This window comes from Schistocerca americana, chromosome 6 (assembly GCF_021461395.2).
Source record: "Schistocerca americana isolate TAMUIC-IGC-003095 chromosome 6, iqSchAmer2.1, whole genome shotgun sequence".
In the NCBI taxonomy this organism is placed as follows: domain Eukaryota; kingdom Metazoa; phylum Arthropoda; class Insecta; order Orthoptera; family Acrididae; genus Schistocerca; species Schistocerca americana.
This window is the reverse complement of record NC_060124.1, coordinates 138,228,597-138,240,630: the sequence shown is the minus strand read 5'-3', so window position 1 is coordinate 138,240,630 and position 12,034 is coordinate 138,228,597. Positions and strand designations below refer to the sequence as shown.

The window sequence follows — 12,034 nt, the reverse complement described above, 5'->3', positions numbered from 1 at the left end:
GAGGGCTGAGTGCACCTCATTTATTAACACTGCTTGGCAGACCCAGATGGTCGCCCATGCAAGTCCTAGCCAAGCCCGACAGGGCTCACCTTCAGTGATCTGACAGGAACTAGTGTTTCCACGGTGGCAAGGCTGTTGCCCATAGACAATAGTAAGGGTGTTTACAAAATATAAATTCAGATGTAGAAATTTTCAGTGTGTGTGTGTGTGTGTGTGTGTGTGTGTGTGTGTGTGTACACATCAATCAGGGTGGTAACTGCATTTCTCAATCATCTCTTTTAACCCAGAAGCTTACACTTAGCATCTTTACCTCACATCATAGCTTAAACTCTAAATGGTTGTTATATGAAAACTTTTATTACAACTATACACAAAATAAATTACTGCACAATTATTGCATTTGGATGTTACATATGTAGATTGATCTGGACCTACAAATTTCCAGTTATTGCACATTCACACTCACACATGCATATACAATTAAGTAGAACATACTTTAAATGAAACACACTTCATTCCTTCTGTACAAAAGTCAAAAGTTGAAAACAGTCGTCATTTAAATATAAATAACACTAAACTCTTTGAATGAGCCAGTGGAACATGGGTGTGAGAATATTGTTTCCCAAGTTCGCAGTATGCTAGCATACAGGAATAACTATCGAGGGTAGCTGGTGGTTCCCAACATATATTGTTTCCCAAGTTCGCAGTATGCTAGCATACAGGAATAACTATCGAGGGTAGCTGGTGGTTCCCAACATTCACACGCATTTGTGGTCACAAATTTTAAAGTTCACAGCAACTTGATAGGTTTATTTGAAGTCTGTCCATTTCACTGTGGACAATTCACATTATAAAATATTCTGAGTGCCCTTAATTACTCATTTTCCCCATTTGTAGCATCAGCTGCTTGAGTCAGATAAACAGGCGTCCCCCCTCCAGACTGCGGGGCAACCTGTAACAGTTAATGAAGAGACTTTAGTAAACATGTACAAGATCAAATTATATTACTGTAAGTTTGGTCAATAACACTAACAAACCTGTATGATCTGTGGCTGCCCTGCCTGCTGTATCGTCTGTAGTGGGGCCGTCTGAATTATAATTGGCTGATTTGTACCACCTTGCATCTGCATTCTTATCATTTGTAGTTGTTGCGGAGTTAACTGAATCTGTAAAATGGAACACACACAAATGAAGATAAGGAAACAAATAAATTCTAAAATAATATACAGTACCACATGTACCGGTATGAAATGAGCGTCAAGATACAAATGTGTCGATAGGGAACATTTGTTGTGAACGAGCCTTAATTTTTTTTTTTTGTTTGGTAGGTATGACATCTGTCAAAGATATTTATTATACATCGAGTCATGGAACAAACAACATCATATGTTTTCATCGTGTTAACAATGTCGAATTTTGTACCAGAAAGTGATGATTTACGGAAAGAATTAATTTTTTGTTTTCATTTGAAAAAAAGTGCTGCAGAGTTGCATCGGATGCTTGTCGAGGCACATGGTAATCATGCTCTATCAGAAGCAACATGCAAAAGATGGTTTCAACAGTTCAGAAATAATGATTTTGATGTAAGAAATGAAGAACATGGAAGATCACCAAAAAAGTCCGAAGACGCCGAACTGCAAGCAATATCGGATGAAGATGATACTTTGAGTCAGGAGCAAATGGCAGCAATGCTGCTAAGTGTTGCACAACAAACAATTTCTGACTGTTTGAAAGCTATGGGAATGATCAAAAAGTGTGGAAAATGGGTGCCACATGAATTGAATGAAAGACAGATGGAAAACCGAAAAACCATTTGTCAAATTTTGCTTCAAAGACATGAAAGAAAATCAATTTTGCATCGAATTGTTACTGGCGATGAAAACTGGATTTATTTTAAGAAGCCTATACAGGAAAAAATCATGGGTTAATCCGGGACAACCATCAACATTGACTGCAAAACCAGATCGATTCGGCAAGAAGAGAATGCTCTGTGTTTGGTGGGATCAGAAAGGTGTGGTGTATCATGAGCTTCTAAAACCCAGTGAAACTGTGAATAATAATTGCTACAGACAACAAATGATCAATTTGAACTATGCATTGATCGAGAAAAGACCAGAATGAGCCAGAAGCCAAGGAAAAGTAATTTTTTTACACAACAATGCACCTGCACACAAAGCAAAACTGGTTCAGGATACAATCAAAACACTTGGCTGGGAGCTGCTACCCCACCCGCTGTATTCACCAGACTTGGCCCCTTCCGACTACCATTTGTTATTATCAATGGGACATGCATTAGCTGAGGAACACTTCGATTCCTACGAAGAAGTCGAAAATTGGGTGTCTGATTGGATTGCTTCAAAAGACAAACATTTATATTGGCGTGGTGTCCACAAATTGCCAGAAAGGTGGTCAAAATGTATAGAAGCAATGGTCAGTACTTTGAATAAAATGTTTTTACTTTTCAATTAAAAATTAGTGTTTCAATTTCACAAAAAACGCTCATTTCATACCGGTACACCTGGTATAAATATGCTTCTTTGCACCAGTTGCAGACCTGCTGTAGACTGGAGGTGTAATTCTTCTTAATGTTCAAAAATTTTAGAAATACAATAAACAAGCGCATATGACATTTAATTTATTTTACTTATTTTGTAACAATCTAACACACTAATATATTATTGTCACAAAAGTAACAAATTGAAGCATTAGTGGTGTGAATATGTTGAAGACAGTAAACAATAATTTGTCTGTCTCAATCTATATTTCTAAATTGCTGAAACTGTCAACTGCTCCCAGTTCCAGGTTGTCTGTCTAATGGCTTGGATTGGGGCAAAAAATCTGGTTTTTCACTATTTCATGTAATTATTGATCAAATTTAAAATGCTATCATAATCTACTCATTAAGAGATGAGTAATCTTATGTTAAAGACTGATCACAATAAGTCTAGCAGTTCATTAGAAACTGCCTATACATCTTGAGGCAGTGTAACTCACTGTGCCCAAATTACTCACAGCCCTCAACATAATTTCTGCATGATAAAACCATTTTAAATGATCACTGTTGACTGTCAGATTCTTTATACAAGATGACCTTTCTTTCACCATGTATTACATTACTGGACAGCTTGACCCGTGCCCATTTTCAAATGCAGTTGTTTCGTGATGTGTGTATGTGCACCACGTAACATTAGATAGCCTTTACATACACATATTGCTGACAGAACTGCATCTGAAAATGGCTAAAGGTTGAAACTGTCTTGTAATGTAATAATGACAAAAAATAAAGGTCATCTTGTATAAACTATCTGCAGTCTACAATGGTTATTTAAAATGGTTTTATCATTCAGATACTCAGACTATCTTCATCCAATTTTGACTTTCTATTAGTTTATGGGGGAATGATCCCAAACAAATAAAACCAACATAACTATAGTTTTTCTTCTTCTATATAAATATTTTAACATGCTTAATAGAAAATATTTATTAGATGTTTGAAGCTGTTTTGTATATGGGAGTTTGATTTTTTAAACGACTGGGGGTGGAGTTACTGGTACATACTAACGTAACATACCCAACAAATTCACATTTGGGAGAGTCAATAAAAGGCAACAGATGTAAAGAAAATAAAGGGAGCCTACTTGTCATAATTACATCAGTCAAACAGAATCTTTTGTATGATATTGATTCAGTGACAATCAAGTCTGCTTTTATTCGATGTACTATGTGAGCAATAACACAAAAAGTGATCTCACTTTAATTAGGAGCGTATTGCGGAAAAAAGACAAGGGGCATTCAAGAAGTAATTCAACACTTTTTCCTGAAAGCAGGTTGGTTTTATTCAGGATTACAATATGCCATATTATAATTCCCCATTCTTTTGGCTAAAAAACCTTATTTTTTCAACACAATCCCCATTCAATGCGACACCCTTATGCCTTCTTACTGGGAGGGCCTGAATTCCCACATGACGCCAGAGCCACTGCTGTGCTACATCAATAACCTCCCCGTCATCCATGTACTATTCTAACCACAAGAACATACAAACAATGACAGATACAACACTTTATTGTGCCTGGAAATAATTTGTTACAGGAAGACACTTTCCATGGAGTGGCTACACTACTAGTCTGATAATCCTAGTCAGAATGTCAACATCTAACTGAGGGAAAGGCTGGCAGGGCTCGACTCTATAAGCTGTTGGCCAGCCAGTCAAGTGCATGGAGAGGAGGCTGCAAGTGCATCCATAAGTGGTGACATCTGACGGTTCTAGCACCTGCAGAATCTATCCATGTCACTATACCAAAGCTCCTTCCTTGGGTGGAGGGTGGGGGTGGGGGTGAGGAGGCAGGGAGTGGGGGGGTGGAGTATCGCTGATTCCCTAGGCAAGGTCAGATGGCCACAATTTGGAGACGCGTCAATGTCCTTGCAGGTGAGAGCAACTCTCAGTAGCTGAAGAAAGATTATGGGTGAAAGTGACTCGGATGAGGAGCACCTCGACTCCCTCCACCCCTGGTCAAACCATGAGATGACAGGACCAGTGACAGGCAGTCCAAGCCGGGATCCCTGGCAACATCCCGTGGCGGTGTGGAAGGTGAAGGTGACTCCAGCGCAGGATGAGGCCACGCAGAATATATTGAACTGGCGAGGGCAAGTCCGCCATCTGGAAGGCCACTGGAGCTGCTGCCAGTGGCTTTGAGGTCGCAGGTTCATCAGACAGAGGTGCTGACACAGGAAGAAGAGGAGGCTGGAATACTGGTAGATAGGCAGGACCCAGTGACCATAGCACTGGAGAATATGGCAGTGCAGCCATGGGGGGGGGGGGGGGGGGGGGGGGGGGGAGCACCGAGACGGGTAGCTGATTTCAATTGTGCTGGAACTCCCAATCTCTAGTCTCAATGATGTAGATGCGACAGCCGTTCTGATACACAGTGATTGGCCAGTCTCTAGGGAGGGCACCAACCAAAACCATGAGGCCAGACTACTGTCCCTGGTGGAAAGCTTACTAAAGCAGAACGTGATGGTGGGCGAGATCCTGGACAGAGGAGAGGAGCAGTGTCCTTGCCTGGCACCTGTGGAGAAGCTTGGCTGGGCCACAGGAACCAATAGCAGTTATCCGGCAGGCCGTCAGAAAAAAAGAACTGCTAATTCCTTCCTTGGCAGGAAAGTCTAGCAGATATTTTTTCTCATTTGGGTCGGACCATGCTCTCATCTTCCAAGTTAGATTGGGAGTGAGCAAACATGGGGAATGCCTGACTGCACACAGAAATCACAAAATGCCTGAGACGGGAACTGAGGTCCATTGTCAGAAATGATAGTAATTGGGTGACCTTCCACATAAAAAAGTTTTGCGAGAGCCTGAATAGCGACTTCAATAGTGGCCAAGGAGAGGAGTACTGCACCAAGTATGGTAAATGTGAGAAAGCGTCAATGTAAATCAGCTAAAACACATTCAGAAATGGACCCACAAAATCCACATGGATGTGTTCCGAGGGCTGGGTTCCTGGATGCTATGGGAGAATGAAGCCTTTGGATCCACTTGCTGACTAACACACTGGGAACACACAGCAACCAAATGCTCCAGCACCTGGCCAATAGCAGGCCAGTACTTATGTCTATGAGCCAAGGCTTTGGGGCAGGAACACCCCAGTAACCCTCATGCAACAGTTGTAAGACCTCCCACCGCAAACTCCTGGGAATGACCACCCTGGGAGCTGCGTTGTCTGTGGAGAGCAAGAGGACATAGTCTAAGACAGGAAATGTTAGTACAAGACAAAGTAGTTATGAAGCGGATCAGAAGTGCGGTCCAGAGGACGACAAGACCAACCCTGCTGGATAAGGCAGACTACTTGCTAGAGAACGGTGTTGAACACTGTTGCCTCAGTGACTCAGGCACTAGTGATCAGAAACCCATCTACCGCTTGGCGGGAGATGATATACAAATGAAAATACACTAGCTCTTCTCAATCAACCTTGGGTGTTGGGCCAACAGGCAGCCGGGATAAGGCTCCATATGGGCACAGTACTCAGTGGGGTGAAAATGAATGTCATAGTTGTATTTGGAGAGAAACTGGGGACCCAGAAGGAAGGAAAGCAGCTTGACACAGTGCCGACCTGAGGTGTTCGTTTAGTGTGGTGAAGGCCTAGTAACACAATGGAGACCAGAGAAAGGAAGCACCCTTACAGGGTAGCAAGTGGAGATGATGTACAGTGGTGAATGGCCCAGGAATAAATTGGCGGTAATAGCCAATTTTTCCCATGAAGTCTGCAGTTCTTGCAACGATGACGGACGCAGCACATCCATAATGTGCCAGGGTGAGACTCTCCACGTATCGGATGCCCTGCTGCAAGACGGCATGGATCACACACAAAATGGTTGGAAAAATCTGGACTTCTACAGATTGCAATGCTGACCCATGACCTGAAGCTTTTGACAAAAGGCCCTGAGATTGTGCAAGTGGTAACTTGTAGTAGTCCAGTAATGACAATGTCATCCAGAAAGTTGAAACAGTGCGGAATAATGGACGTGACTTGTTCCAGAAAGCATTCAAAAATTGCGGACGCTCGTATCAACCCAAACATCAACAACTGGTATTGATACGGGCCAAAAGACATTACGAACCATGATATACTTGGGGACTCCTCATTCAGGGGTAACTGGTGAACTGGTGATGTGTGTCAGAAATGCCAAGTTTGGAGAAGAATTGACCTCTGCTAAGTGTGTGAAAAGCTCATCCAGATGTGCGAAAGGGTGTGTGTCACCTACAGACTGTGAATTCACAGTGACCGCAGAGTCGCAATTTACCTGAGGGTTTTTTCACGGTGACAAGGGGTGTGGCCCATTCACTAGAGGAAACGGGAACCACAATCCCGAAGCTAACTGCTTCAAGGTTAAGTGGACTTGAATGTTGTGACACACCCTAGACTTTCTGGAAAGATATCCTGAAATTCTGAGCACAGAGATTCCAATGATTGAGGGGGGGGGGCTTTGGCAGATCCCAAATGTCTGGAGTTGGTGACAGAAAAGCCAAAGGGCAGAAAGATATCAAACCCAAAAATGTTTGCTAAACTAGCACAGTGGACAACAATAGAGGTAATAGGCCAAGTCACTATTTTATAGGTAACTTCAGCCATGAATTGGCCAAGTAAGGGGATTTGCTGTTTATAAAATCCCCAAAGGCACCCGTTTACCAGTGACAGTGGCGGAGAGCTGAGATCTTTGTTTGGGCATTATGCAGGGAAACTGCTTTGCTGGTGTCTACACATGACAACAGGGAGCGCTGTCTAGAATGCCGTTCGTGTGCTGTGTGGAAGCCATTGGATTGACAGTTTGCACCACCACAGTATTGTCCTCCCTGGACACAGCTGGGCCATCTTGTATCACTACAACACTGCATCAGGCATGCAGCTGCTGACCAGCAGTGAGAGAGACCTCATACGACTGAGCAAATGATGAAACCTCTTCAAGGGATGAATTCTACAATTGGAGGGTCCATCACTGGACTGACTTATCTGGGGCAGTGCGGATGATAACATCCCAAACCATGATGCCTTCATACAATTCTTTTGACTTGGCCATGACCAAACGGCACTTGCTACTACGGTCGTGGTGGTTCATGGCCCAGGCACGATACAACTGATGCGGCTGCTTCTTGCATACTGATGCAGCTGCTTCTTGCATTGGTAGAATTCAACTCTAGCTGCCACGATGTGTGTGCAGCAGCGGTAATAGGAAGATGACAACAAACATAAACTGTCAAAGGACAACATGGAAGGTTCCTGCTATGGGATCAGCTGTTGCAACACCACACCTGATACATGGCATGAGAAATCCATGACACAAAAAGTGCACGACATACATTCGCTTCTGTAACATGGAAGGTGTGGAAATGGTGCCACAGGCAGTGTTCGTACACTTCCCAATCTTCCACTGCATCCCCAATGGGAGGGCCAGGGCCAGGGGAGTGGGGAGGGAGGGGGGGGTGGAGGGGGGATAGATGAGGAAACAGAGCTGAAGATGAAGCTTTGGAGAGCAAAGCCTATTAGATGATCGTGATGAAATCATCCTGTTGTTCACCAACCTTTGAAGCAGAGATTCCATGTCATGACAACATGCAAAAGCAACCACATAATGAAAAACACATGAAAATATGACCCTACTCATCGCCAATGTATTCTTACCACAAGAACACACAGAAAATGATACTTTATTATGTCTCGGAGTGGTTACACTAATAGTCCGATAAGCCTAGCCAGAATGTAAACATCTAACTGAAGGCAAGAATGGCTGGGCCCAACTCTACAAGATGTCAGCTGGCTGGTAGCGAGCGCAGAGGAGAGGCTGTTTGTGCACATCCGCGAGTGGTGGTCTCCAATGGTTCTAATGTCTGCAGACTTCTGTGGTGCGTCTTACAACTGTGCATCCAGATCTTGGGTGTGCAATCTATGCAGGTCAGTACACATACTGCTTCCTGTGGAGTGCATCCTTTGTTAGCCCAAACAGATGGAAATCGATAGGTGCCAGATGAGGAAGAAGAATCTAACGAAATTTTGTGAGCTCGTCTCAGATGTGCAGACTTTGTATGCGAGGCTCTGCATTGGCACAGAGAAGAAGTTAATTTGCATTTTTGTGGCGATGAACTCATAGAAATCATTTCTTCCGTTTCCTGAGGGTAGTAGAACACACTTCAGAGGTGATTGTTGCACCCTGAGGGAGGACATGAAACACAATAAACCATTTAGAGTCCTTTAAGACCGTTTCCAGGACATTACCAGCTGAGGGTGCAGCTTTGAACTTTTCCTTTGGAGGAGAGGTGTCACTTTTTTTTCCAGTTTGAAGTGATGAACCCATGTTTCATTTTCACTGCCTGGGACAATGTTCGGGCGGGGGGAGGGGGGAAGGGGCACAATCAGCCTTGCAATGTGCAGGCAATTCCACACAGATGGCTCTTCGTTGCTCAATCCTTCAATCACCTCGAATGAAAGTGTCCACGTTCCAACACTGCATGACTCACAGGTGTGTGCACTCGGCTGGCACACGGTATATCAGACAGTTTTTCGAGACCTCGTTGCAATGATGACAGCCTTCCCCCCCCCCCCCCCCCCCCCCCCCCCCCCCCAACAACTTACTGTGATTTTGTTCACTGCCAGGTCTCGGTATACATTCTGCAAGCACCTATGAATATCTGTGATGCTATGTTTTTCTCCCAAAAGAAAACGCCTCTGATACAGATGCCATTTTGAAGGCTACATATAGTGCCACCATCTATTGGAACTTCATGAAACTATAGGGGAACATTCCTCGATGTCCTATTACAAATTTAGCATTTTTTAAACTGACATATGATGCGAAAAAAAGACACACATGTTGCAATACTTATTGAATGCCCCTTGTAAATTTACATAAAAAGTCTGCCTCAATCACGTTCATATTACTCTTTTCAAAATATGCTACTACTATGAATATGTCAAATGCATCATAAACATAATTCACAAAGCACTATTAAAAATCTCCTCAAAAGTAACAAGTGAAGCCCACACACTATGGCCTAGTACTATGACTCAGACCAAGGCCAAACAAAAACAAATAATACAAATAATTACCGGTACTTGCTGTATGTCCCCAGAGGGGGCAACAATTTGCTGGACTATCTGTATCCCGCCTGCGGGCTGTGCAGCAGCGACCTGCCCTGTCTGCTGCAGCTGGATGACCTGCGCTGGCTGCTGTGCAGCTGCCTGATGCTGCTGTGCAGCCACCGTTGTTGTAGTTGCGGAGTTTGTCCCAACTTGTGTCACCTGTACAATTGAATACTTCATCATCTGGACCAACTCATATATTTAATATTTACTTTATTGTTGTATGAATTTCATGAACAGAATTTTTATATCGAATTTTTCATAAGTTATTCTGTAATATCTTGGCAGGTTAATGTGGCAGCACTTTAAAGATTTATCTCCTGTCCAGAATGAGGTTTTTAGGATGGAACACCTCAGAAGGGTGGGAAAATTAACAGGTCAGTTTCCTGGCAGAGTAATCATTTCAGTATTCACCAGAAGTTATTTTGATTTGAGTTAAATGTCCTACTTTGTTAAAGAGTTGGAGTACAAGCTCTGATTGGATGAGGATAGGGCAAAAGTTAGGCAGAGCACTGGTTAAAGCAATGAACTTTTATTTGTAGGAGTGGATTTACAATCTAAACCAAGATTTGAGTTTTCTATGGCTTCCCTAAGTTGCTGAGGGCTTTGAACATGAACCCCCGCCGTAACCATGGCACAGCCACAACTGGTGTTATACAGATATTTGACTCCAGGTCTCTTATTTCATTAAAAGTCTGATTTTATGAAACTTTGATTCTTTGTTAAAGTTTAAGTCCCTTTATAACCAGCTGGGTAATTCAATTCAAACATCGGGGAAAAGAAATGGCTTACCACCTCTAACAGGACCACGCCTCGTAAGGCACTGTGGTGTTTCAACTAATCTCTGGACTGATGTCAGCTTTATCTTTAGCAGTCACATCTGTTTGTGAAAGTAATAACTTAGCTATCAGTTTATGGAAAGCTCAATGCTTATTTCAAGGAGAGCGAGTTTCAGTTTCAAACTCAACATATTACAGATCTTGATGCTATTACGGCCACAGCACTGGCTCAGTTGGCAAAGGAACCATCATGGCATACTGTAGTTAAGTTTTGAAGACAACAGATATTTGACCTACCACTGTTGAAGAGTTGTCTGAAATCCATGAGTCCATTACCTTGAGCACTATAGTATAATGACAGAAGAGTCTCAGTACGGTAATTTTATTTTGCTTATTGTTGGAAGAGGTGTGACCACTACCAGATTACTTGTCACACGCGTGATACAACATAAGTTTGGAAAGCTCAAAAATGTTATTTTTGTGCATTCCATTAGTAACAGAATGGAAGGACTAGCATTTTATGTTTAATGATTCGCACACTTTGCAACATTCATTATACAGTCAGCATTAAATCCACTTAAGGTGCAAAAGTTTACTTTTCTTACAAGGGCTTTAGTCTGTCAATAGATTGGGAATTACAATATGCAGTAGTTTATATACAATACATCATCAGCTTACACTGCATGGGAAAGAAAAAAAATCTAATCACACTGCTGCAATGTGACTATGTGAAGTACTTCATATCAAGCCATATGACATTCCCCAACCATTATCCCTACCCCAAGGTTCCTACCCCTACAAACAATGCCACTTAAAAAATCTGCCCCATCCACCCTCCCACTACCACCTACTCCAGCCTACCATTGATAAATTCTACAATATCAAAGGCAGAGCAACTTGCAAAGCCAAGCATTCTGTTTATTAACCCTTTGACTGCTACAGACATGCTCTCTGCATTCCGTGCATGGTTTTGTTGTTGCTGTACTGCTTGCCCAATGCTGTTCCCTGTGCTCAGAGACGGTTTTCCAACCACTATAAAATACTTACCATTTGATTTTACGAAAATATGTTTGCACGCTTACAGTCTGATATCTTCATCTGATAAAGGACTGGATTTAATTTCATTGTTCACCACAGTTACTGTGCTGCATCAAATTAATTAAACCATTATGTGAAATTTTAAAGAATCTGCAAAGGTAAAAACGCATTGTGTAAACTTCGTGTATGGCTGATTTTAGCTCATAGATTGATGTGTATGAAATGCACACAAGATATCAAATTTTTATTTAAAATTGAGCTCAGAATTCTCTCTCACTTCATTCTAAAGTTATTGGTTTTTATATCCAGCAGATAGTGACGTGTGGCACATCAGGAATCATGCAGTAATAATCATTATCAATTTCATAAATGTTTCAAGGTATTTTAATGAAGTTTTTTTTTGCAAATGACAGCATACAAAGAAGCACATATGTTGCATAATAAATACTTGACACTTTTTTATTCATTGATATATGTAAGTAACTCAGCTGCGGCAGTGAGAGGGTTAGTTGAATGGGATATATAAATACATCAACAAGGAAAACACAGAGGCCGTGTTTAAATATGTCCTCAGTACCTGGGAG

General features: G+C 42.2%; 1 protein-coding gene across 1 annotated transcript in view; it reads right to left on the bottom strand.

Annotated features, from left to right (window-relative positions):
* Positions 1-337: 337 nt before the first annotated feature.
* LOC124619289 (nuclear transcription factor Y subunit gamma-like) overlaps positions 338-12,034 on the bottom strand; it is a 47,949-nt gene continuing 36,252 nt past the window's right edge. The window contains exons 6-8 of the mRNA XM_047145561.1: positions 9,601-9,792; positions 1,038-1,166; positions 338-952 (exon numbers count right to left, since the gene is read on the bottom strand). Of these exons, the coding sequence (XP_047001517.1) occupies positions 875-952; positions 1,038-1,166; positions 9,601-9,792 (399 nt within the window). The 3' untranslated portion in view covers positions 338-874. The remainder of the gene's footprint in view (positions 953-1,037; positions 1,167-9,600; positions 9,793-12,034) is intronic.